The sequence below is a fragment of the Pecten maximus genome, chromosome 4 (assembly GCF_902652985.1).
Source record: "Pecten maximus chromosome 4, xPecMax1.1, whole genome shotgun sequence".
In the NCBI taxonomy this organism is placed as follows: domain Eukaryota; kingdom Metazoa; phylum Mollusca; class Bivalvia; order Pectinida; family Pectinidae; genus Pecten; species Pecten maximus.
Window position 1 is genome coordinate 37,722,352 of NC_047018.1, and position 26,174 is coordinate 37,748,525.

The 26,174-nt window shown below is 36.4% G+C and overlaps 1 protein-coding gene across 3 annotated transcripts in view; it reads left to right on the plus strand.

Moving 5' to 3' along the window:
* The window catches only part of LOC117326009, a 100,202-nt gene that overhangs the window by 12,166 nt on the left and 61,862 nt on the right, over positions 1-26,174 (plus strand). The window contains exons 1-2 of one of the 3 annotated variants that reach the window (XM_033882566.1): positions 16,186-16,965; positions 24,960-25,135. The exons of 1 other annotated variant lie outside the window; for it this stretch is intronic. In XM_033882566.1, coding sequence (XP_033738457.1) covers positions 16,501-16,965; positions 24,960-25,135 — 641 coding nt within the window. In that variant the 5' untranslated portion in view covers positions 16,186-16,500. Of the gene's footprint in view, positions 1-16,185; positions 16,966-24,959; positions 25,136-26,174 lie in introns of those variants that run through there. One more of the 3 variants, XM_033882564.1, reaches the window with a different exon arrangement.

The following is a 26,174-nucleotide window of genomic DNA, read 5'->3' on the forward strand; positions in this document are numbered from 1 at the left end:
AGTTTAGTACAGTTTTTTAATTGCAATGACGAAATAAAATTAGAAATGGAATTTTGCAAAAAAAAAAAAAAAAAAAGAAAATGTTAGGTATGATATATGTCTTTAAGAATTACGGATTATGACCTTGTACCATGTAATAGGATATATAGCAGATGTAACAAAGACACATGCTGATAACTAAGATAACAAGTGATATAGTCATTGCCTGATTAATATACAACTACCGCTGTTTTAACACTAAAGCTTTTAAAAGTATTTTCAATTACTACTGTTCTTCAGTCTGATGTCCAGCTGGAGTGTTCCAATAACTGTCAGTAAGTTAGTAGGAGTTACAGCCCTTTGGTTGTTGTCAAAATCTCTTTAATATAAGCTGTGTGGTTGGTTTTTAAACATTTACAGATTAGAATGACAAAGAGATCCTAATGTTACCAGGAATGAAATTGTCTTATCTTATAACAGAGAAAGCTATTGAAAATAACAGTATATGTAAACTATTGAGTATTGTGTTAGAGAAATTTGGTTTTGGGTATGATCATTTGGAACAACAGGCCATATAACTCTATAACATTATCTTTCAAATAACATGTGCTTATTTTATCAATTTCATTAGCATAAGCTTCATTTATGACCTGCTATGGCCTCTAATTAATTGGTACATGTATTGACATCTAGTTGTTATAGTTTTCAATTTTATAAACAATTAACATTTTCAACTGTTCTACTTCTCATAAACTACTCTGATGACTGAGTCCAAATAAAGTCTACAAATCTCCCTACTTTATATTCAGATATGACGTAGACTAGAGTCAATGCTTTTGTTAGGGGGATTGTCAGAATTGTGAATTCTAGCTTTTGATGCTCAGATTATCTGTTCCACATAAGAGAAGGGAAACAGTTTCTATAATTCATGTAGGGACATATCACTTCCGGACTTGTTTTTAATTTCGAAGGAAATACTATTATTTGAAAAAAAAGGTGCAATTATTACAAAGAAATCCAGTTTTATGGTACAGTTTTATGATATGAAAGTCCATTGTACAACCTCTACCAAAGATAATAAGGCTGAGGCTACTGGTTATGGTATGTTGTTATTCCATAATGATGAATATTTCATTAGTTTAAGAATAGAGATCACTTGTATTTAAGTTTTGTCTTTTGAAAGCTGCCAGATGATGTGGATCGATACAACCATAAATGGTTTATATTGGACTATTTCCATCATCATTTTGTTGTCAGGTCTACAGTTGTCAACATGAAACATCACATGTACAAGTATTTTTTCTTGTTTTGTATACCTGGTACATGATTATTCTCTTTCTGTTGAAGCAAAAATAAATAAATAAATAAAAAATAAATAGACAAATGAAAAAAAAACAAAAAACAAAAAACAAAATGTGGAAAAGAAAAGAACTTTTGCAACACTGGTCTACGTGTTGACATGTCGAGCTATGCTGATAATGAGGAGCAAAACACATAAAGGGAGACAACTCTTGATTACTTATGGCTAGTTTGTCATTGGTAATAGCTTTGGTTATAATTCCATTAGTTTAAATAATATGCATATACATTCTGCTTTTAATAAGTGATGAAAGAAATGTATAAAAATTTTGGTATAATTTTCTCTATCAACACATGAACAAACAACAAGACGATGAGAGACTGTTTAATCTAGATCTGATAATTTCCACTGAAGACTATTCCTTGTACCAAACTTTCAATACTGAAGTCCAGCAGGAAAAACTGACCACTTTAGGCATCAGTATGATATATAGATTGTAGGAGTTAATGTAGAGACATAAGAACAAAATGTTACGAGAAAGCAGAATTTTAATAAAAAGCATCCTCAAACAGGAAAAAAAAGAAGGTAGTTGGATAGTTTACATAGGTTGTTTGGAAGGCAGCGAAGAGAAGGGTGTATCTAGACATGATAGGGGTGACTAAAGGAACAAAATATAGACATATAGACACTCTTATAAAAACTGGGAAAAGAGTCAGGAAAAAGATCACTGAAAATCTAGGAAGTTGTTTTGAACTTAGTGGTAAAAGCTGAAATAGACCCAAAGATCATCCAGAAATATGTTGACTCTTTGTGAAATATTAAATGTTGGTGAAAGGCAGATATTTCGTAGTGCTTTTGTAAATTAAAAAAGCAGAGAATTATCAAAAGTAAGAAAGAAAAAATTGGTCCAGGATATGTCATTTCTGATAATTTGTAACAACAAGTATCGTAGTTATATATAAGGCTCTATGGAAGCTCAAACCAGATGAAGCTAACGGATTAGACAATAGTCTTGAAGAAAAATGCTGAAACAGTGGCCATTTCTGATAACAATGTTAGGTTTGAATCCAGATTTTTACCTGATGACTGGAAAATGTAATAGCAAAATGAAAAAAAAAAGGATTCCTGTTGGGTAGATCTACCTTTCTACCACTTCTCAGATCTTAAGATTATTTACCTAGACTAATAACTTTTCTCAGCTTCCCAAGAAACAAACCAATATGGGTTAGGAGTGTCGAACCACACACCTTCGGATCTTCACCCGAGATTACGTAGTTGGTGCTCTAACCATTGAGCTGTAGCAGCCCTTTTAATTGAATTATGGATGACAAATAATTACAGGGCCACAGTAGCCGGTAGTGAAGCTTAAATTATAGAAATGTTGTTAATACGGTCCAGTGTAGTATCTAGTGAACTGTGATGTTTCATGTGATTAAATATAGTTTGTATAAAAATGTTTATTTTACATTAAGATCTGTTGAGAATTTTAATTTGTCAACATTTACTTCCATTTAAAGATCGGAGATTACTCTCAAAGTGTTTGCTCTTCATAACCGTACATGAAACAGACCCTACAGTTTTGAGAAGAAGGGTTCTTAAGTTCGTAGATCTATATGTATATGCTCCATTCCAATTAGATTTGGATAAGGCTTCCTCTCTGACATGGCTACATAACTACTGAACAAATAGATTTCATTCTGGAGGTTTGTGTGACACTGGTACCTATCAATATTGACTGTTCTGATATATAGAATGGCTGAGAGTGTTTGAACACCAATTGTAAATGAAATTATTATTTATTGTTAAGTGTGTTTGTAGATAAAGTACTGCACGTCTTTATTGTGTGTTCTTCCATTAAATTTAATGTCCTGTAGAAACCTTTGTATGTTTGTAAATCAAATGGACATTTTTTCATCGGCCTGAATCACTTTACAGCACACTGCATGTCAATCATTACAACCATGAAGAATCGCCAGCTAATTCAATACTGGCCATAAATGTTGAAATATGTCAGTATTCTTTATTCAAGTATTTACGACGTGTCCTGTTTTATTGGAGAATAAAATTACTAGGTATTTGTTTTGCTTGACATTTATTACTTTGAAGAGGAAAATGTCTTAAAGATGTTTAACAGTTAATTATGGCTGAAAAAAGGAGAAAGAATTTTTTTTTTTTTTTTTTATAAATATCTTTCAAATTGGTATTGATTGAAATAATGTAATGGAACAGTGTGGAAGAAAAGGGAAAGCACATTCCAGCTGATTGCCCAAATAGGAAACAAACCTGAGACTCCGACATGATTATTGACAAACAACGGAGTCAAAAAGCATGATCTGTCAGCAGAGTGATAGAGACCTTATTAAACACTACAGAAAGCCACAAGGACCTACATCAACAGAACTCTGGCTATAGTTGGTGAGACGGAACCTACCATCTTGAAGTAGTCATGTAGGCGATAAACCTGTAACTAACTAATATAAAAACATGTGCCTTTTTACACTATTCTCCCTGCTTTTCTCAAGATTTCCCAGATTTCATCTGAGACTCAATACCCTCACTGTGGGATAGTGTTTGGCATCGGATGTGAAAGAACAGGGAAAAATGCCTCCCTCCTTTTACACTGCTTTTGAAAGGTTTTACTTTTATCTAATAACATCGATTTTACAAGATGAAGTAGCCAGGTACATACAATCTATATAAGAGAAGTAATTAATAAAGTGTAATGTAATCCTACAGGGTAAGATTGTATTGGACTGATATCAGATAATATCGTGTTGAAGTATCCGGTCGTACTCTATACCAATACACAGAACATGATAATTTGTTATGTAAAACTGTCTTACACCAGTTCATCATATACAATGGAGTCACTGATGTAGTTTGTGGTTTATTATGTACATATGTAGACCACACAGTGGGGAGACGGGATAATCAAATCAACTGGAAAAGGGATATAACTCATGCAATTTACATGTTAGAAAACTCATAATTTATATGTACATGTCAGAAAACTCATAATTTATATGTACATGTCAGAAAACTCATAATTTTTATGTACATGTCAGAAAACTCATTATTTATATGTAGATGTTAGAAAACTCATAATTTATATGTACATGTCAGAAAACTCATAATTTATATGTAGATGTTAGAAAACTCATTAAACTTGTACACCTTACATACATGTTAGAATTAAAGCTCATTACATTCATATATGTTATATACATGTTAGAAAACTTATCAAACTCGTACACCTTACATACATGTTAGACAACTCATTAAACTTGTACACCTTACATACATGTTAGAAAACTTATCAAACTCATACTTCTTACATACATGTTAGAAAACTCATTAAACTCGTACACCTTACATACATGTTAGAATTAAAGCTCATTACATTCATATATGTTATATACATGTTAGAAAACTTATCAAACTCGTACACCTTACATACATGTTAGAAAACTCATTAAACTTGTACACCTTACATACATGTTAGAATTAAAGCTCATTACATTCATATATGTTATATACATGTTAGAAAACTTATCAAACTCGTACACCTTACATACATGTTAGACAACTCATTAAACTTGTACACCTTACATACATGTTAGAAAACTTATCAAACTCATACACCTTACATACATGTTAGAAAACTCATTAAACTCGTACACCTTACATACATGTTAGTAAACTCATTAAACTCGTACACCTTACATACATGTTAGAAAGCTCATTAAACTCGTACACCTTACATACATGTTATGTACATGTTAAAAAACTCATTAAATTCATACACCTTACATACATGTTAGAAAGCTCATTAAACTCGTACACCTTACATACATGTTATGTACATGTTAAAAAACTCATTAAATTCATACACCTTACATACATGTTAGTAAACTCATTAAACTCGTACACCTTACATACATGTTAGAAAGCTCATTAAACTCGTACACCTTACATACATGTTATGTACATGTTAAAAAACTCATTAAATTCATACACCTTACATACATGTTAGAAAACTCATTAAATTCATACACCTTACATACATGTTAAAAAACTCATTAAACTCATACAACTTAAGAGATAAATTTTGACAAAAGATGGAACAAAACCTCCTGGACCCAAATTTTAATTTTTGAAAAAAATAAAAAAATAATTTGGTTTTGTGAATTAGGAAGTGATTGATGCCAATGATACATACAAATGATTGATCTCTTTATATTATTTGATGAGAATGATATACAGCAATATGTTCAATTTTTCACAAAACATTTTTGTAGTTGGGGTCATGACCTAATGTTGTTGTGGTCCCAAACATCAAAAAGATATGATATGTCTAACCACTTCCACCTCTCATCCTATAAACAAAATCAATAAAAGGCAAATATTTTCAAATATATGTATGGACTGAACACATCTACATTGTAAATCTCTGTATCGCAAAAAGAAAGTACCATGTGGCATATCAAACCACATCAAAATTTTTCATACCAGGATTGTAAGTAAGTTTTCAAGGCATTGGAATAAGAAACTGAGTGTCTGTATTTAGATGTTAGACTAAAGACTTCAGTGTTATATAATAGGGGAGTAATATTTAGCGATAATGATATGTCACTTTCTGGGGTGGTATTGAATTACTAGAAATCAAATTGTTATCACTCCAATAGGGTCAATGGTTCTGTATATAAGTTTGATATTAGATAAGAATGGACTGTCGTACAATATTTAGTTGTATGGAGGGAATGTTCCGAGACCTCGATTCAGCGGGAGGATTCCCTGATGGGAAGTGTTATAACTGAGGTATAGGTTCTTTGGTGATAAATGGCTGTGTTGTAACAACCAAACTGACATTCAGCAGAATGTATGACATAGTCCAAAGGTGTTCATGCATGTTTACCCCCAATGTTTGTCTCCCGACGCTGAGATAGGGCTTTTTACCTGTCCCACATTGTTTGTGTGTGATATTCCTGATTTAGCTTAAAAGACGTAACAACACGGACTTGAGAACTGCTGTTATTAATGTAGAGATAAGTGGGATAAGCTAAGTTATTCTGGGTGAAGCCAAAGCATGTATGTACATTTGTTAGAGATGACAAACAGACGTTTTGGAGATTTGTATTGGGCGACACACTTAGGTCAAACTCCAGGTCGAGTCTACAATCAATAGCACCATGTCATAAATAAAAAGCTTGTTTTGCCTAAAATCGTAGATGTGATAGGGTTTCCTACTTAGACTGTTGGACTGGCAGGAGCAGAGAAACTAACAGCTAATAAGGGAGCTCCAAGGGCAGGAATCGGTTTAATCAGAGTGACAAACCTTACGGAACGGTCATATCCTTGACCATTGACCACGTGAATGTGTCAGGTTGTTTGATCGGCCATGTTCACTAGTGTAAGTTAACATTTATATCCTTGTTTTAAACTTTGCAAAGAAAATGTTTCTGATTTTGATCTGATATGTTCCATAGTTTTATATTATCTGATGCCTTGACATGAAGTTGGATGTAGAAAATGTTTCTCTCATAATGTTGATAGCTATATTCCATAGTTTGATATCTACTGATGTCATTATGAAGTTGGATGTAGAAAATGTTTCTCTCATAATGTTGATAGCTATATTCCATAGTTTGATATCTACTGATGTCATCATGAAGTTGAATTTTTCAGTTATCTATTTTTGTTGTTGTTAAAATTACGAACAGTTAGTATAGTACCTGTGTAAAACAAACAAAAGAGCTTGCATCTGTACATAATAGAGAGGTTTTTGAGAGTTATAAAGGTACATATTTTAAGACCTATGTATCTGATTTACACAAGGTTTGGTTTCGACAGGTAGCACTGTAAATGATTATAAGCGGGGAAAGATTTTTATATCCCTCTTCTTCATAAGTAGGAAATATACAGGTCAACTTAGTACCAGGATCTACATAGCAGGTAGGGTCTTGTCTGCCCCACCTGATTAGAGCAGCGAAACTTTCTGATGGCCTAGCCTCTTGATCTGAGTGTAGACTTACTGGGCTCTTTAATTGGTGAATCACAAAGAAAGGGGTTAGATTTTAAAGGTTTAAAGTTTTATTTATGAGAACAATCTATGTTGATTAATGGTCGAAAGTCTATATCCTGGTAGAGAAATGGTGCTACATATTCCTTTAAACGTTTTGATCGAGGTTATTGGAGGGGCAATGACAGAAGAATAGAAGCCATTTAGGTGTAGGTATGTTATTGTATTAGCTACAGGCCCCTTAGAGCCAAATATTGATGTAGGAATCATATGTCAACATTGAAGTTTTTTATAACTACAAGATTTCGACCCCTCATGAACTTAGATTTATCTTTATACCAAGCTATCGGCTTCTGAAGGTAAAAAAATGAAATCCTGTTGTTGAAATGTAATTTGTTCTTCAGATCTAGAAACCTACCCTGAAGTACCTTTTTATTTGATTGATGATGGTAGGCAGGTGGCTTAAGTTTGACGATATTCTCGTTTTTATTCCCCTTCAGTGTTAAAGCAATCAGATGACCTTTTATATGGACGTGATATATCTTGCAGAATATTGAAATGAATTTGAAATATTAATGTGAATCAAATATTAGTATTGATTCAAGTTGAATCCATGCTTTTAGATAAGGTCAGTGTCTGGGGTTTCCAATAGAGATTTTGTTTACATGTTTACTGTTAATTAGACTGTTGAGTCGAAGGTTAGGTATTGAACACCACAGATATTATAATCACCAAGAGCGTATTTATAATCTGAAAACCAAACTTGGTCGACTCTAAATCACCGTTGCCACACCTGAATACACTTCCTTGCCCAATTAGTGGATCCCTGGTAGGCTTCAGTTAATATAAAGTAAATGTATTGGGTGTTCAGTCTAGAAAATTAAATTACTGAAAGGGAACTTTTACATGTTGTAAGCACCACAATGACTCCCCTTTGGTTCACAGTTTTTATGCCGCTCCATTCCATCTCCCGCTACCCAATCTCCAATAGACCCCTCACCTTTCACAGTTAGCTTACTGCCTTTAGAATTCAATTGACTGAATGAATAATACAGGACTTTTAACTTTATACAGTGTGGGGAATTAAATCTAGAAGTAGAGCTATCTGTAACCTATTGGCTACCTATCAGTGGGTATAACTTACTACTTATATAAGGTATTGATTCATCCAAGAGTTTGTGTCACCTGTGTCGAGGTGGGAGTACTATAACTTGTGTCACCTGTATCGGGGTAGCATTAAGGATAGATGGTTCCTACCAGTCAGCTCTGGTGGTACATAAGGTAAGATATTGGTTTGTACCTACATTGACTAAAATCTTCAAAACTTAGGTATCCTCTTCCCATATTATATTTAGATGCATCTTTCATTGATAAAAATCAAATTGGTACAAAAATATTCGTTGATAAGAAAATTGAGACAAAGGTAGTTGTCCTGGATGTGACAGACTTCAGTATGTGTGAGGGACCAGGAAGGAGTCAGAAATTAAAGGGACACGAGTCAGGAAACCTGTAGTAGGAGACACCAAGTAATAAGGGTTCAGTGTTTAAGATCAAGACCAGTATATGTTGGTAAAGAGACCTGTATGTGATATATGATGAGTGTACCGGGGGACAAGATAGAGACAATGTATGGAACCCAGTGGGTATGGAATCGGTAACTAGAGGACAGGGCCAGTACATTGTAGTTGGGTAAACACAGGTACCAGTAATATAGGACACAAGGTGTAAGATTAACTAGAGGATACAAGGTCAGTCAGTGGTAGAGGATACAAGGTCAGTCAGTAGTAGAAGATACAAGGTCAGTCAGTAGTAGAGGATACAAGGGGTCAGTAGTAGAGGATACAAGGGGTCAGTAGTAGAGGATACAAGGGGTCAGTAGTAGAGGATACAAAGTCAGTCAGTAGTAGAGGATACAAGGGGTCAGTAGTAGAGGATACAAGGGGTCAGTAGTAGAGGATACAAGGTCAGTCAGTAGTAGAGGATACAAGGGGTCAGTAGTAGAGGATACAAGGGGTCAGTAGTAGAGGTTACAAGGGGTCAGTAGTAGAGGATACAAAGTCAGTCAGTAGTAGAGGTTACCAGGGGTCAGTAGTAGAGGATACAAGGTCAGTGAGTAGTAGAGGATACAAGGTCAGTGAGTAGTAGAGGATACAAGGTCAGTGAGTAGTAGAGGATACAAGGTCAGTGAGTAGTAGAGGATACAAGGTCAGTGAGTAGTAGAGGATACAAGGGGTCAGTAGTAGAGGATACAAGGGGTCAGTAGTAGAGGATACAAGGGGTCAGTAGTAGAGGGTACAAGGGGTCAGTAGTAGAGGATACAAGGAGTCAGTAGTAGATGATACAAGGGGTCAGTAGTAGAGATAATTTCTGACATAAGACAGATACAGATATGAAGGCCACTAGGTTACCTTGCTGTATTAATGCTACAGATGGGATGGTGTAACTAGTTCAGACTGATTTCATTTACAAAACACTTAGATGGTGTTTAAATATTTATGTGGATCTGGTAAGATTTTATATTAGATTTGTCTGATATATTGTCCTGGTAGTTCATTTGGATAGTTTCCAGTTATACTTTCTCTCTGGCCCATAAGGGTATATCCATAATGGTAATGGGGTTATTTATATGCTGCAATACATAAAAAACACAAATGTTAAGTACTTATCTTTTAGGTAACGTTCGGAAAACAATGGGAACAAGTTACATTTTCAAAATCAATTGTCAACAATTAGAGGACATAACAACTTTTTAGTTGTCAATTGATATTTTGTAAACACCGGACAGGTTCTGCACAAATATTAATGTTTGTATAGTAATATCAAACACCGTCAACAACAGGCCGGACCTGTACTGCAATGTTATGAGAATCAATAAGTATATGGACCATCACGGGCATGTTTAGTGTATTGTAGGGGTATTTACCCGGGTGCTCTTTAAACAGTTACTTCCTTTGTCCTTGGGGAGGGACATTGATTTTGTGAGGCGACTCAGGATGTTTAACGGAGGGAGCCTGCATTGATATATCATATCGGTAATTATTAAGCTATGATTATCCTGTTTTTTTTCAACTGTGAATTCTGAAGTACAACATTCTGGTAGAAAACTACCTATTGTGACATCAATCAGAATTGATAATTCATGGGAAACATTAATTAAATCGAGAACTTTTATTAGTTTCCGCATGTTTTACAAGTGTACAGGATGTGTAGGGTTTGTTTTCTATAGAATTGGCGACCGATCAACAATCAGCCAATGAATGTTTCGCAGCCTTCTAGTTAGGTAGGACTAACACATTATTCTATCCTTCACATATCCAGTGTCATTTAATACATAGTTTGTGTGAAAATTACTAATCGAAAATAGCAGATAACTTTGGAGAATGGGGATTTAAATTCGAGTTTACCTGTCAAGAAGTCATTTGATGTTATTAAATTTTTCTATTTTTAGAATAACATTCAGCATGTCTATAAACCAGGCTTTTTCTGTGTGCATTTTTCCCCTGTGCTAATTTGTGTTACTGATTACCATAAATTACCGTTCCATTTCTCACAAGGAATAATGGTGTATCCCCGAATGTGTTTGAGATTAGGTTAATGTCCACAAAATATTGATGTCGGATCTTTTGTGCACCCTTTTGTGAATATTTTCTACTTTCTTGAAGGCGTACGACGTGAGCATGACATAACAGAGGAGCCTAATCCCCTGTTGATTATCGGGGATGTTGGGAGGGTGGTGTTCCACTTTACCAGTTAACGGTATAGGTACAAATGTGAGACTGGATTAATAAATGCCCTGTATAGACAGCTGACGTAATGTACCGCAGCACAAACACATTGATAAGAGGAAACTTAAGTGTTTCTCTTAAAGGACTTGTGTGAACTTGGGGTGAACTACCGGATTTATTTCCAAACAGAATACCAAGTGATTGAAGTCTCGTTTTTGTGGTCCTATATGTGGGAGGTACACTTTCAAGGTACGTTTGGAGTATGTTTATGGAAGGAAGTGCATATGGACTCCAGGTAGTGTTAATACATACGGTCGTATTGACCAGATTGTGACTTTGGTCAGTGGCTTCCTGATCGAGATCCGCTGATACTTGTGATCTTCGGTTGAGTTCCAACCCTAGGCGGCCACAATGAATGTTCCCCTACACACTGCCAGCCTTATGGGCCCCCCAGCTATGGACACCCCTCCAACCTCCGCCCCATCAGAGGAGGGTGTTTACCAAGCGAAAGATGGAATGGTTCTCAAACTCCCCACCAGTAGCAACCTCCTCAGCCGTCTTTATGCCAACAATGGTGTTCGCATTAGGATGCATGTTGGACGCAAGAAAAAAACACCAAAAATACCCACCGTACGGGACCTGATAGATCAGTTCTCTAAAAAACATGAACGACTCCTTCTTCAGGAGATGGAAGAAAAGAAGATCAGGTAAGGTGTAAAACACTTTTATTGTAAAATGTAAATATTGCATTGTATCTTATATAGTAGTTTTGTTTCAGATATTTGAGGAATTGCCACTCGGAAGCAGAAAGATGCATAATGCGTTGAGAATTAAGGAGTTTTGGGAATAATTTTTTTGTTTTTGACATGGAAAGCTAAACAGACAAATACAGCTGTTAGCATTACCATGAACAATGAATAGTCTCTAACGAACATGGTATAATTTGTTTGGTGGAGTTTAGTTTAACATCCTGTCAACAGCTAAGGTCATTTAAGGACTAAATGCAAAAAGTGAGGCAGTGTCACTTAAAGGGAATCATTATGAAGGAGAAAGTTGCCAAGAAAGAAGAGAAAAGACAAAGTTTAGTTGCCTCTTACCATCATGCAATGGGGGCAGCAGGTACAATCCTTACACCCTACTTGCATAATTTGTATGGCGTTTCTATGTAAAAGAAATCAGATTAGACAAAGAATTGAAATGTATTACATGTACTTAGTGGAAATATTGGGGAGAAGATACACTTGTAATACAGATAATGTGGTTTGTTTGATTGAACTGATCAAAGAAATGATTTAATGCAAAGTTTTGGTGGAATTTCAATCAGGATGAGCTTTTGCAGTATATATGCATTTGCTATGGTTGAAACCAAAACTTTAAAATAGATTATTAAAATCTGGTGCTTTCACCAATTGAGTGAAAATGCCACTATCTAGTCAATATTTATCATTTACTAGATAGAAGCATTTCTCTGTAGAAAATGCTTCTCTCTATTCAATAATAAATATGGGTGTTCTGGATATGATTTACATGTACTTAAAGAACCAACACTTCAGAGATAAAATTTTATTATATAATGACAACCTTTAAACTGGTTTGATTGAAAGGAATGAACTAAGATCTTTGAGCCCAAGGTATTCAAATATTGTCAGTATTTACTGGATCAGAGATATAACGACCCACGTAATAAGGTGTCTGGAGGCAAGGAGTGACTTCAGGAATTACAGGATCGGTATAAAACAGTGGTATCACATGACTGATTCATTGCCTGTATCCTGTGATTGGCCTGTCTTGTATACATGAATTTTCAACAAAGTTTAGTTAGTTATGGAAGAAGATTAACTGATTATATATCACAATTATAGAAAAACATCTATATTACACCCTGCTGTATATGGTATGTAATGTGGGAAAAAGTAATCAAAAGTTCTCTATGTTATATAATGTCGTGTTCAAATGTTGGTCAAGGACTATGTTGAGTAGGCGGCCATAATCGGCCCCAGAATACGATAAAAATCAATCTGTAACATACATTTGGAATATGTGTGTTACTAACAAGTTGAACACTGATAAAAAGTTTTGAGAAGTGAAAATTGTTTTACTGTATGGAAAAAATGGGCTCAATATAAGATGCGATATGTGTAATTTTGGATTTTCTTGGAAATTGGTGGTGGAAAATTAAAGTTTTAACAGTAGCCACCGTGTACTTATACATGTATTTTGAAAAAAAAAAAAAAAATACATTTGATATATTGTTTAAATATCTGTTTAAAAGATGCTGAACTTTTGTATACAGTGTTATGTCATTGAGTTTATATATGTAAAAGATGCTGATCATGCATGATCTTGGGGTTTGGATATTTGAACCCAATTTTGTAATCGACTTGATTGGTATCATCAAATCATGTGTTGCCGTTTAGGTTTTCTGGAATGCATTTTTACAGGCACTAAAAGTTTTGATAAAAAACATTATTCATGTGTTAAAATAAAGAAAAAAACATGGCAGTTTAATAAAAAAAGGGATTCATACTTATCAGCCTTTCAAAGAAATGGAAACTCTTGAGAAAGTGTGGGGGAAATGGGAAAAAGTTTGATGGTCATGGTGTCTTAAGATCTAATCATGATATCCTATGTGGAAAAACAATGGTGAATTTGTTTATTTAACTCTTCTGTAAATTGTACTTTGTAATTTTATTTTTAAGTATGTAAGTACATAATGTACTTAGATTGTTATATAGATGGTAGAAGTTGATATTATAGTCGGACTGAAGACACACTCACTAGGCCAGTTTGATCAGTTCCTTTAATACTTGAGGACATTTTATTACATGGTGCTTTTACTTTTATAGCAAAGTATTGAATAGCATGATAAAGTTTTTAATCCTTTTATATCAATCAGATTAAAACCCAATACAGGAATTTTGGAAGATGTCCAGTTCCTGCTGGATGTCTTAATTTCTGAGATTTCCATTTTTATACCTGATGGATAACTGCTGCTACCTGAGATGTTTGATCTACCTGGTAGATACTCCAGTAATCTGAGTAGGTGAATGTCAGAAATTTGATGTCTTGAGACTTTTGATACCTTTAATTGATCCGCCAATGTTATAATGTTAGGAGATGGTACGCCAATGTTATAATGTTAGGAGATGGTACACGGAGGTTTCTGCCTTCTTACCTGTTAAGTCTTTAATCACTGTGACGGTATCTGAGTGAATGTTGGGTTTGACAGATAAATGGCAGACCAATATATCACAAGGATTTTTATTAGAATTACACTGGCCTTACACATTGATCCTATCCATCTCCATACTGCCATGTGATGTAATGAGAGGTCTATCCCTTTCACATTACACCAGGGATATTGACAGTAAATTACTTCATTATTAAGTTTTACAATTAGCCAAGTAGATTTTCATGTAGAAATCAGACTGCTGTATGATCCTTTTAACATCCAGTGATTTTAATTTTAATGGTTTTTATGAATGGATAATCTCACAGTGATCACGAGAAAATCTTTTATTCTGTAACATACAGACTTTACAGTATTTTTCACTCTGCCATTAATCATACAGTATGTGTTATATGTATAAATGTACATAAGAATGGGAAAATCTCAATTCAAAGACAACTTTCCAATAAAAATGTGCTATAATCTGGATATTTACTAGAACTGAGATTGTTTTATTTTCATGTTTGCTGAAGGAAAATATTTTGAGTATTGCCAAAAAGCAGTGGTGACATGTATATTTAGTTTTCCCTGAATGTCTAGTATTCATTTCATAATTTGTACTGGTCTGTAAAAAAGAATAGTTTTCATTGGTTGTCAATTATAGTAGTTTTCCTTTGTTGTCAACTATAGTAGTTTTCATAGGATGTCTGGTAGTTTTCATTGGTTGTCAAATATAGTAGTTTTCATTGGTTGTCAAATATAGTAGTTTTCATTGGTTGTCAAATATAGTAGTTTTCATAGGATGTCTGGTAGTTTTCATTGGTTGTCAAATATAGTAGTTTTCATTGGTTGTCAAATATAGTAGTTTTCATAGGATGTCTGGTAGTTTTCATTGGTTGTCCATTACAGTACTTTTCATTGGTTGTCCATTATAGTAGTTTTAATTGGTTGTCCATTATAGTAGTTTTGATTGGTTGTCCATTATAGTAGTTTTGATTGATTGTCAATTATAGCAGTTTTCATTTGTTGTCAAGTTTAATATTTTTCATCAGTTTGCCAAGTAAATAGATATGTTCACTTTTTGTCAAGTTTTGGTAAAATGGCTCTGAAGTTATGGTTTTAAATTGTTGTCAAATACAAGTCCTTAATATGTGCTCAAAAGACTAAAAAATACAGCTGCTTACTTAATATTGTAACTACTACAGCATCTTGAAAACCACGTTTGGGATTTTCTATAATGAAGAAAATATCAGAAGATGTTCACAGTAACATTTAGTGAGATCTTACACTAAGGCATTATACCTATCATTTATCATTTTCTACATCTCCAATTTTCACACTGGCACATACATGACTTGTGTCCTGTAAGTGTTGGAAATGTATTGAATGAATCCTTTCCTGTTACAGTGATTGCATTGCACCATAGTTAACAAGCTATAACAGTTATATATAATACCAGTATTACCTTGGTATATTGTGTTTGTGTTTCCGAACTGAACCACAGAATGACATGACACTAGTTCCGTGTGAAGTTAAACACATTAGTATAATGAATGGCCTAGTGGGAGTGTAACCTATGTTGATCTGTACTGTGTATATAAAAATCCAATTAAGCCTGATTAACTTAATAGTATAGTTTAATTTAGAATGTCAGAATGTAGGTTTTAATTCACCCTACCTGGACTTGACATGTCGTTGACTTTACCATTGTAAAGGAACATTAACGTCTGACATGAATTTTGATGAATTGTTTGCAACACAATACCTTACATAGATATGTAGGTAGAGGGGACGTCCTGTGTTGGACATACCACACCATGAACATAAGCTTGGGATGTTTGTCTTCAGCATTAATGTTCACTTCATAGGTATATAGTTACCTAGTAAAAGGATTAAATCCCTGTAATCTTCTTTCATATGGTCATCAACAGTGTAAATATGATCCAATATGAAGGGAATATCTATAGCTGTCACATGAAGGCATTGAGGTGACAAAATTGGCACCATATCTGGGAGATGTTTATCACCGTGCACCCAGGTTTGTGTCTGGCAGTACACCATGATCATTCTGTAATATTGCCATGTAAAGAAAACCTGGGAAGTATCAGGTTTATCACTCAGATAATTATACCTCAGATCAGAACAGCGATGTAATACACTAATTAAGCCCATCATGTTAAGGACCTATGTGATTTAGTCTTTTAACGCAATTGCTGAAGGAATTGGAGCTGTGGAGTTGTCTCTGTGCTGTCTGAAATGGCACTCGTATGTGAATCCTCTATAAAGTAGACATATTATTTATTTCAAAATGGTGAAGGTTTCTAGAGCAGAAACGAGAGTCAAGAATGGCGGCCATAATAATTCAGGGGACTTGAAGCTGCCTCGACTGGTCCTCAGGGAGACCAAAGTCAAGCGGCGTCTGCTCCACCCTGTACCAGACTCTGTAAAATTGGCCCAGCTACGTCAGTACCTGCGACAAACACCATCACATCAGGAAGAGGGTGCCGGACCAGATGCAGTGGCAGACATAACCTCCAGAGTGAGGCTGCTACATCTCCCCGATATCGTACCTGTTGACACTTTCCATATTGAGAAGATGTCCACAGCCTTTGCTGTGTGCGAGGCCAACAATGTGATTGTGCGAGCAGAGAAAGAAGTTTCTGCAAATAATGGTCTGGGAATCCACAAGCCTGACATACTCTGTACCTGCAATATGTGTGAAACGTTCAACATGAAGTCACCGAAACTCCTCTACCGCAAACAGTTGGAAAAGGTAATTACATTCTACCAATAGCTATAGGTGAAACAAAGTAAAATGCCTATAGATGGTTTGGCTACAGGTTTTGAGTCTCAATAGGTAATTCGACCTTTACTGGCAAAGGTTGTAATGTTAGTCTGGGTGCAACAGTTGGTAAGATGTTGTTATTTGGTGATTCCTTCCTCTTTTCTCAATATGGGCGAGGAACAGCAGAGTTATTACTACAATGTATAGGCAGTGTGTACATGTCTCAGTCATGGCTCATTGGATTGGTATTTATATTGCTTGGTTCCTAATAGTAAGTTTAATTTTCTTCCACAAGTTGTTACTTCAAGTTCGAACAATGTCCATGCATGAGTGATGCAAAAGATCATTGAGGGTTGTCATGGTTTTCTTTTTTTATAAAGTTTAAATTTGGTTGTTAATATGTCTGTTTATATGAATCGAAAACCATAATTGGTTGTTTTGATCAAATTGTGGAGAGATCATAAAAACTGGTTTGTCTTTTCAATTGTCACAGAGCGCTACAACACAGAGTGGAAAAGTGAATGCTATTTTCATATACATGTATAACATGCTATATTTAACAACAAAATTGAAATCTGTATTGGTAAATAAGTAAAGGTGGATATTTACAACTTGCACATATTTATATACTGTGAATGTCACCGACCGGGGCATGCAGCAACAGCAGTAGGAAAATCATGTGATAAACCATTTACAATAGAACATAATATAGTGTCAGCTGTGGAGCTGTAAGGGGGATAACTCCTGTTATGTACAAATTAAATCATTGTACCTAATAACATCTCTGTCTTTTGAACTCTACTGAGATTGGCCAACCCTTAAGAAATATTTTTCTTTATAAAAATGTTTTTGATTATCAAGTCAGATACATAATTGTTTAAATTTACGGTTGATACTGGCGTGACTCCGGTTATAGAGTATCACTTTGATCTGTAGAAGAATTCTACCTGTTGAATGAAAATGTCAATGTGTCCTGCTAAATTTACTCCTGATAAAAAACATGCATGCCGTTAATACACGAAAAATCTAGCATTTGAACGGAAATGTAAAAAATGGATGATTAAAGAGTATCTTTTGATCTTGGGAACCGTTCTATAGAATCTGCTTTTAGGCCAATAGTGGTCCAATTTTAATCAGGAAATCATTTAAATAGTTCAATAATAACAGGGCCTCACACTCCAGACAAAGTGCCTCATCGATATGGTAAACAAGACAATAGTCGATCTGTTATTGGTACGTGGGCAATATATTGTTATACACGAGTCCATATACGAGAACACTAATTTTCTGGTGTGTCTGTTAGACCAGTCGAATTGACAGCACACACGATACCATCTCTTTTGTCTAACTCAAACTTAAAAATACTCGGTTTCTAAACATGTGTTACTAGCCTGTTTGACAACCTGGGGATAAGGACATCTGTCCGACATGGACGTCCAGCGTAAGTATACATTTTATTGGAATCCATTGAAAAAAAGGAATCTGAGTTATTGTTGGCTGTTGATTAATTTTGGTAGAGTAGTGATTAGGCATTGACAAAGAATATCCATTAGAGTATATCATGTTGCAGCCATGTAAACAGGGTGTCAAGAGTCCAGACAGTTTCAAGACAGGGTCTGTCCACATTGTTGCCACAATTAATGTACACTATCGGCCAGTCATATTGTATATTAAACTTATTAGACTTTGAATTCAAAGCTGTGAAAAGATTGAAATATTAATTTGGCAGTAGAGGTAATGCTGCACTGTTGGGCAGCTAACCATAAATGGGTGTTAGTGTTCTGTGAAATGTCCGACTCGGACAACTGTATCCAGATTTGTTACTGTGCACTGTGGGAGTATCCCTGAGGTGGGGCCATGGACTTCCCCCAACAGGAGGACCTCCTCCACAAGGTGGGTTAATGCTCCTTGGTAAAAGATAAAATCCTCAAGTTTTTTACTTGAAAAGTTTTTCACATTGATGGCCCCGAATAGCCATGTTCCTGAAGGGATTGGTATGAAATATAAACCTGTTATTGTACAGGGTGGAATGAATGCAGGATTAGTATTAATGTTGTAAGTCTTATTCAGAATATGTATTAAACTGAGGTTGGGTATATGTATTAGATTTCAATTTCTTCATGGTAGTTAGCAGATTCTGACATGGATCCTTTGTAATTCAATGTTTTGATCAGTATATTTGAGGTGAACATTTTCCTCTCAACTTCTAAAGGATTCTGCATGATTAAGTTCTATTTGTTATCACCTTAGGTGTACACAAACTGGATTTATGACCTGGTTGAACATTCTTCTCATTTTAGCTCTAACACTGTCCAATCAGTACCAAGGTGTGGGGTGTTAGTCCTTACACTGTCCAATGTGTACCTAGGTTTGGGATGTTAGTCCTTACACTGTCCAATGTGTACCTAGGTTAGGGTGTTAGTCCTTACACTGTCCAATGTGTACCTAGGTGTGGGTGTTAGTCCTTACACTGTCCAATGTGTACCTAGGTGTGGGTGTTAGTCCTTACACTGTCCAATGTATACCTAGGTGTGGGTGTTAGTCCTTACACTGTCCAATCTGTACCTAGGTGTAGGTGTTAGTCCTTACATTGTCCAATCAGTACCTAGGTGTAGGTGTTAGTCCTACCACTGTCCAATGTGTACCTAGGTTAGGGTGTTAGTCCTACCACTGTCCAATGTGTACCTAGGTGTGGGTGTTAGTCCTTACACTGTCCAATCAGTACCTAGGTGTAGGTGTTAGTCCTTACACTATCCAATCTGTACCTAGGTGTGGGTGTTAGTCCTTACACTGTCCAATGTGTACCTAGGTGTGGGTGTTAGTCCTTACACAGTCCAATGTGTACCTAGGTGTGGGTGTTAGTCCTACCACTGTCCAATGTGTACCTAGGTGTGGGTGTTAGTCCTACCACTGTCCAATGTGTACCTAGGTGTAGGTGTTAGTCCTTACACTGTCCAATCAGTACCTAGGTGTAGGTGTTAGTCCTTACACTATCCAATCTGTACCTAGGTGTGGGTGTTAGTCCTTACACTGTCCAATGTGTACCTAGGTGTGGGTGTTAGTCCTTACACAGTCCAATGTGTACCTAGGTGTGGGTGTTAGTCCTACCACTGTCCAATGTGTACCTAGGTGTGGGTGTTAGTCCTTACACTGTCCAATGTGTACCTAGGTGTGGGTGTTAGTCCTTACACTGTCCAATGTGTACCTAGGTGTGGGTGTTAGTCCTACCACTGTCCAGTGTGTACCTAGGTGTGGGTGTTAGTCCTTACACTGTCCAATCAGTACCTAGGTGTGGGGTGTTAGTCCTTACACTGTCCAATGTGTATCTAGGTGTGGGTGTTAGTCCTTACACTGTCCAATGTGTACCTAGATGTGGGTGTTAGTCCTTACACTGTCCAATGTGTACCTAGATGTGGGTGTTAGTCCTTACACTGTCCAATGTGTACCTAGATGTGGGTGTTAGTCCTTACACTGTCCAATGTGTACCTAGGTGTGGGTGTTAGTCCTTACACTGTCCAATGTGTACTAAGTGTGGGTGTTAGTCCTTACACTGTCCAATGTGTACCTAGGTGTGGGTGTTAGTCCTTACACTGTCCAATGTGTACCTAGGTGTGGGTGTTAGTCCTTACACTGTCCAATGTGTACCTAGGTGTGGGTGTTAGTCCTTACACTGTCCAATGTGTACCTAGGTGTGGGTGTTAGTCCTTACACTGTCAGTACCTAGGTGTGGGTGTTAGTCCTTACACTGTCCAATGTGTACCTAGGTGTGGGTGTTAGTCCTTACACTGTCCAATGTGTACCTAGGTGTGGGTGTTAGTCCTTACACTGTCCAATGTGTACCTAGGTGTGGGTGTTAGTCCTTACACTGTCCAATGTGTACTTAGGTGTGTTAGTCCTTACACTGTCCAATGTGTACCTAGGTGTGGGTGTTAGTCCTTACACAGTCCAATGTGTACCTAGGTGTGGGTGTTAGTCCTACCACTGTCCAATGTGTACCTAGGTGTGGGTGTTAGTCCTTACACTGTCCAATGTGTACCTAGGTGTGGGTGTTAGTCCTTACACTGTCCAATGTATACCTAGGTGTGGGTGTTAGTCCTTACACTGTCCAATCTGTACCTAGGTGTGGGTGTTAGTCCTTACACTGTCTGTACCTAGGTGTGGGTGTTAGTCCTTACATTGTCCAATGTGTACCTAGGTGTGGGTGTTAGTCCTTACACAGTCCAATGTGTACCTAGGTGTGGGTGTTAGTCCTACCACTGTCCAATCAGTACCTACGTGAGGATGTTAGTCCTTACACTGTCCAATGTGTACCTAGGTGTAAGTCCTTACACTGTCCAATGTGTACCTAGGTGTGGGTGTTAGTCCTACCACTGTCCAATGTGTACCTAGGTGTGGGTGTTAGTCCTTACACTGTCCAATGTGTACCTAGGTGTGGGTGTTAGTCCTTACACTGTCCAATGTGTACCTAGGTGTAGGTGTTAATCATTACACTGTCAAATTTGTACCTAGGTGTGGGTGTTAGTCCTTACACTGTCTGTTCCTAGGTGTGGGTGTTAGTCCTTACACTGTCCAATCAGTACCTAGGTGTGGGTGTTAGTCCTTACACTGTCCAATGTGTATCTAGGTGTGGGTGTTAGTCCTTACACTGTCCAATGTGTACCTAGATGTGGGTGTTAGTCCTTACACTGTCCAATGTGTACCTAGATGTGGGTGTTAGTCCTTACACTGTCCAATGTGTACCTAGATGTGGGTGTTAGTCCTTACACTGTCCAATGTGTACCTAGGTGTGGGTGTTAGTCCTTACACTGTCCAATGTGTACTAAGTGTGGGTGTTAGTCCTTACACTGTCCAATGTGTACCTAGGTGTGAGTGTTAGTCCTTACACCACTGTCCAATGTGTACCTAGGTGTGGGTGTTAATCATTACACTGTCCAATGTGTATCTAGGTGTGGGTGTTAGTCCTTACACTGTCCAATGTGTACCTAGGTGTGGGTGTTAGTCCTTACACTGTCCAATGTGTACCTAGGTGTGGGTGTTCGTCCTTACACTGTCCAATCTGTACCTAGGTGTGGGTGTTAGTCCTTACACTGTCCAATCTGTACCTAGGTGTGGGTGTTAGTCCTTACACTATCTAATCTGTACCTAGGTGTGGATGTTAGTCCTTATACTGTCCAATGTGTATCTAGGTGTGGGTGTTAGTCATTACACTGTCTGTACCTAGGTGTGGGTGTTAGTCCTTAAACTCTCCAATCTGTACCTAGGTGTGGGTGTTAGTCCTTACACTGTCTGTTCCTAGGTGTGGGTGTTATTCCTTACACTGTCCAATCTTTACATAGGTGTGGATGTTAGTCCTTACACTGTCCAATGTGTATCTAGGTGTGGGTGTTAGTCATTACACTGTCTGTACCTAGGTGTGGGTGTTAGTCATTACACTGTCTGTACCTAGGTGTGGGTGTTAGTCCTTAAACTGTCCAATCTGTACCTAGGTGTGGGTGTTAGTCAGTACACTGTCAGTACCTAGGTGTGGGTATTAGTCCTTACACCGTCCAATGTGTACCTAGGTGTGGGTGTTATTCCTTACACTGTCCAATGTGTCCTAGGTGTGGGTGTTATTCCTTACACCGTCCAATGTGTACCTAGGTGTGGGTGTTATTCCTTACACTGTCCAATCTTTACATAGGTGTGGGTTTTAGTCCTTACCACTGCCCAATCGTTACATAGGATGTTTCTTGAGTATCCCACCTTGATGGGAGATTATTGTTACGCTCTTTATAAGGTACCACCCTTAATCATGCATATAATTTCCAAAATTGGCTGACAGGCTTTTATATGTGTGTTAATTGGTACAAACCAGGCATCATTATTGGAATCTTTTCCTGGACATTTCATAATAAGACTGAAGATTAATAGATTACTTAGTAATCTCAATTCCAGGTGTTGTAGCCGTTCTATTTTAGTGTTATAGCCATGACACTGCATTTTATACATAAAAAAGTTTGCACCTGGTGTTTCGATAATCCTTTTAAATCTCTTATCATACATCAATGATAAATAGGACTTATTAGATAACTGATATTTGATTAAATCATTTTGATACATTCAAATCTTTGAGAATCAAACAATTACATTTACTAGGGGGTAAAATGTATAAATATTAGGGCAAGTGAGCTTATGGAATGGTGTGGAGTCAATCTTTGTCTGTCAATTCTTTAGTTTATATGTATAAACAACTTACAAACCAAAAGGCCTAGTAAATGATATTGGCTAGTAGGATCCTTGGGTGGAGCCCAACAAAGTTTGTAAAAAGATACGACCTTGACCAATATGCAAGGTCACAGCAGTTAACTGTGTTAAAACACTCCAAAACAACTTCTTTTGATTAACTGAAATGCCTAGAATCAGCAAAGTTGTGATTACCAGGTGGGCAATGCTGGCCAAATGGACCTCTTGTTTCTTAGACTTAATTGCCTTACTTGATATTTATGTACACTGAGGCAGTAATTATTGTATTCTATAAGACTTACAGTGTATATTATCAAGTATAAGTTTGACAGTAAAAGGTTATCTAACATACTTATAGGTTTAATGTTTATGAACAGCCTTTCATTGTCCTCAGCCCAGTAATTAAAGGTCCCCACCTGTAACAAGAATGTCCATGGTACTGCCTCTACTGCCACAATATGGCTGATAGATATATATAGTCTTAATCACCCTGGATTGAGAGAGCTACATTTGTAGTTATTATAGGATTATTAATATTCAATATAAAGTTGTTTCTTACCACAGATTAAGTAACTTTAGCATTCTACTGTAGGGGTGGCTATGCATTTTTAATCTCAATCCAAACTAATCTGGTAAACCAGTGGCATGTGTGACTTCAGTAAGTAATGTCAGCGGTCATTCTCTGACTTCGGTTGGTCAGGAATATTAAAGTCAGTGGTCAGTCTTAATGGTCAATCTGTGAAGTGGCTGCAATAGTGTCAAGTGGAAGAACAGCTAGGCTGTGATGTGTATTGATACTGCAGGCTTTTACATACCACTTAGAGTTTGTCCGGTTCCAGGAGGATCAGTGTCCTAGGTTCTATTGGTCAGTGTTTATATTAAGACTAAAATCACTAATGTGGTCAGCCTTTAAGTGACATAATGGTAAGATAGCAGTTAATATGGACAGCGGCTACCTCAGAGAACAGGTGTGTTGAGGAGATAGTGGGAATCATGGCGTGTGTTCCCCGTCGTGTATAATTTGTCACAAGATTATCGTATTAGATCAATTTTATAGATCTAGGATAAAAACCGCTTGTGTACCTATAGCTGCCATGCTTTTACAGTGTCTGTTTATGTAGAATACATGACATTGATCGAGTTGGAGTTTATTTGTTGAATCAGTGAACACTTTACTTGCTTCAGTAGATAATCTAGCGGTCACTTGACACTCTGTGGACACTTTCTTTGTGACAGAGATTCGGTATGGGATATTAAATTCTCTTTATGACCATTGGCATAAGTGAAAGGCTATGAACGGTTCCCAAGTATACATTAAGCATAGCCAGATATATTGTGTCCTGGAGTGTCAATAACCATGCTGAACCTGTTATACACAACCAACTCTTAAAGCCTTGTGGATTAGGTACACTTTTATCTGGAATAGACAAAACTTTAAACTTTAAGGAGCTGCACAATTACTTCAGCTTTGTTAGGAAACCTTGAAAACACCATGTGATTATTTTGGCCTGTCAAGAAAAACAAAGAATTCCAAGTATGGATTGTTTACTGGCATAATAGTTTTTTGTCAACTCTAGATCTGCTACAGACTGGGTGCTTTCAGGAATGTTAGGATTCGGAAGGATTACCTTTTTCGAGCAGTAAGATTCTGAAGTACATTTAACGGTAATGGGATCTTGAAGGATTGTTTTGTGAAAGTTAGATTACTTTAAGATAAATTTGTAAGGTGTAGACTGTGACAATGTGTGCTGACTTTACAGAATGCAATGGGGGTGACCCCCAGGCTACTGACGCAGCTTCAACTCAATCAGCAGATGAACATGTTGCGCGCCATGCAGGACTTGTCTCCAATTCAGATGTACTCCAGTAGAATGATTCGCTTCAAACTTATGCAGAACCACCGCCGGCAGACCATGCCCATGCGACTGGCACAAAGGTTAGTTAAAATAGGGCCACAAAGATGCAAGTTTATATTGAATAATATCAATATTATATTTGATATTGATAATAAAAGCACCATTGTTCCTACATTTCTCACTTTGTGTGGATTGTTCAGAAACACAATGACGTCTCACCCAAACAATCCGGAGTTTGAATTACAATACTGGATCAATCCGGTGTTTAAATAGCAACTAACGACTAACTAGTGGAAAAGCTGGGTGAGGGTCTTATTACTAGATTTCACCGATATTGATTTTTGTTGCTATTAATCTCTGTGACTGAATACCTGTTATGATAATGTACAGAATGTTTGGTTGTAAGAACTGTATGTTAAGTAAAAATAAGAAAATAAGAAAAAAAAATTGTTTTGTTATTTCACCCTATACACAGTTATGCCATCAAAGGTTTTAAGTAAAAGGTGATTGCTGATGTTATCTGAGTATAGTCAAGGATTTCTATCTCTGTTAGCACCCAACATGGCAGGGCGGGCCAGTAGAATCTTGTATGGATCTAATATATCACTTTGTATCATTACAATACATCTTAGTTTGTTATATAAGACAAATCAATAGAGGCTGTATGGAGTGAGAATATATTTTGTTTTGTTGTTTTGTTTTGTTTAGTCTTATTGGTTTGTTCTATACTAGCAAATAAAAATTTACAACCTCTGTCTTCTGGTAATATCTGTTGGTACATGTGTATATTATATAACATGAATGTGTAACAATCAATATTTATCTATTTTGATTCTTTAATGGGAAACAAAGCATAAATGTCATTGTTGTCATTATTATAATACCCATTATATAGATTGAGATATGAACAAATTTTAAACCTAATACAAATAGCTGCAGTTCAATTGTAATACCACAATTTCATGGCAAGAGAATAATTGCATTGCCACTTCATAAGAAAGCAAAATGAAGTTAAGAAAAAACGTCATGATTTTACATGTAATATCAGTCTGAGAAAACACTCTATTTTTCTTATCATAATTTTCATAAAATATCTTTGGAACAGAATCATGTCCAGGC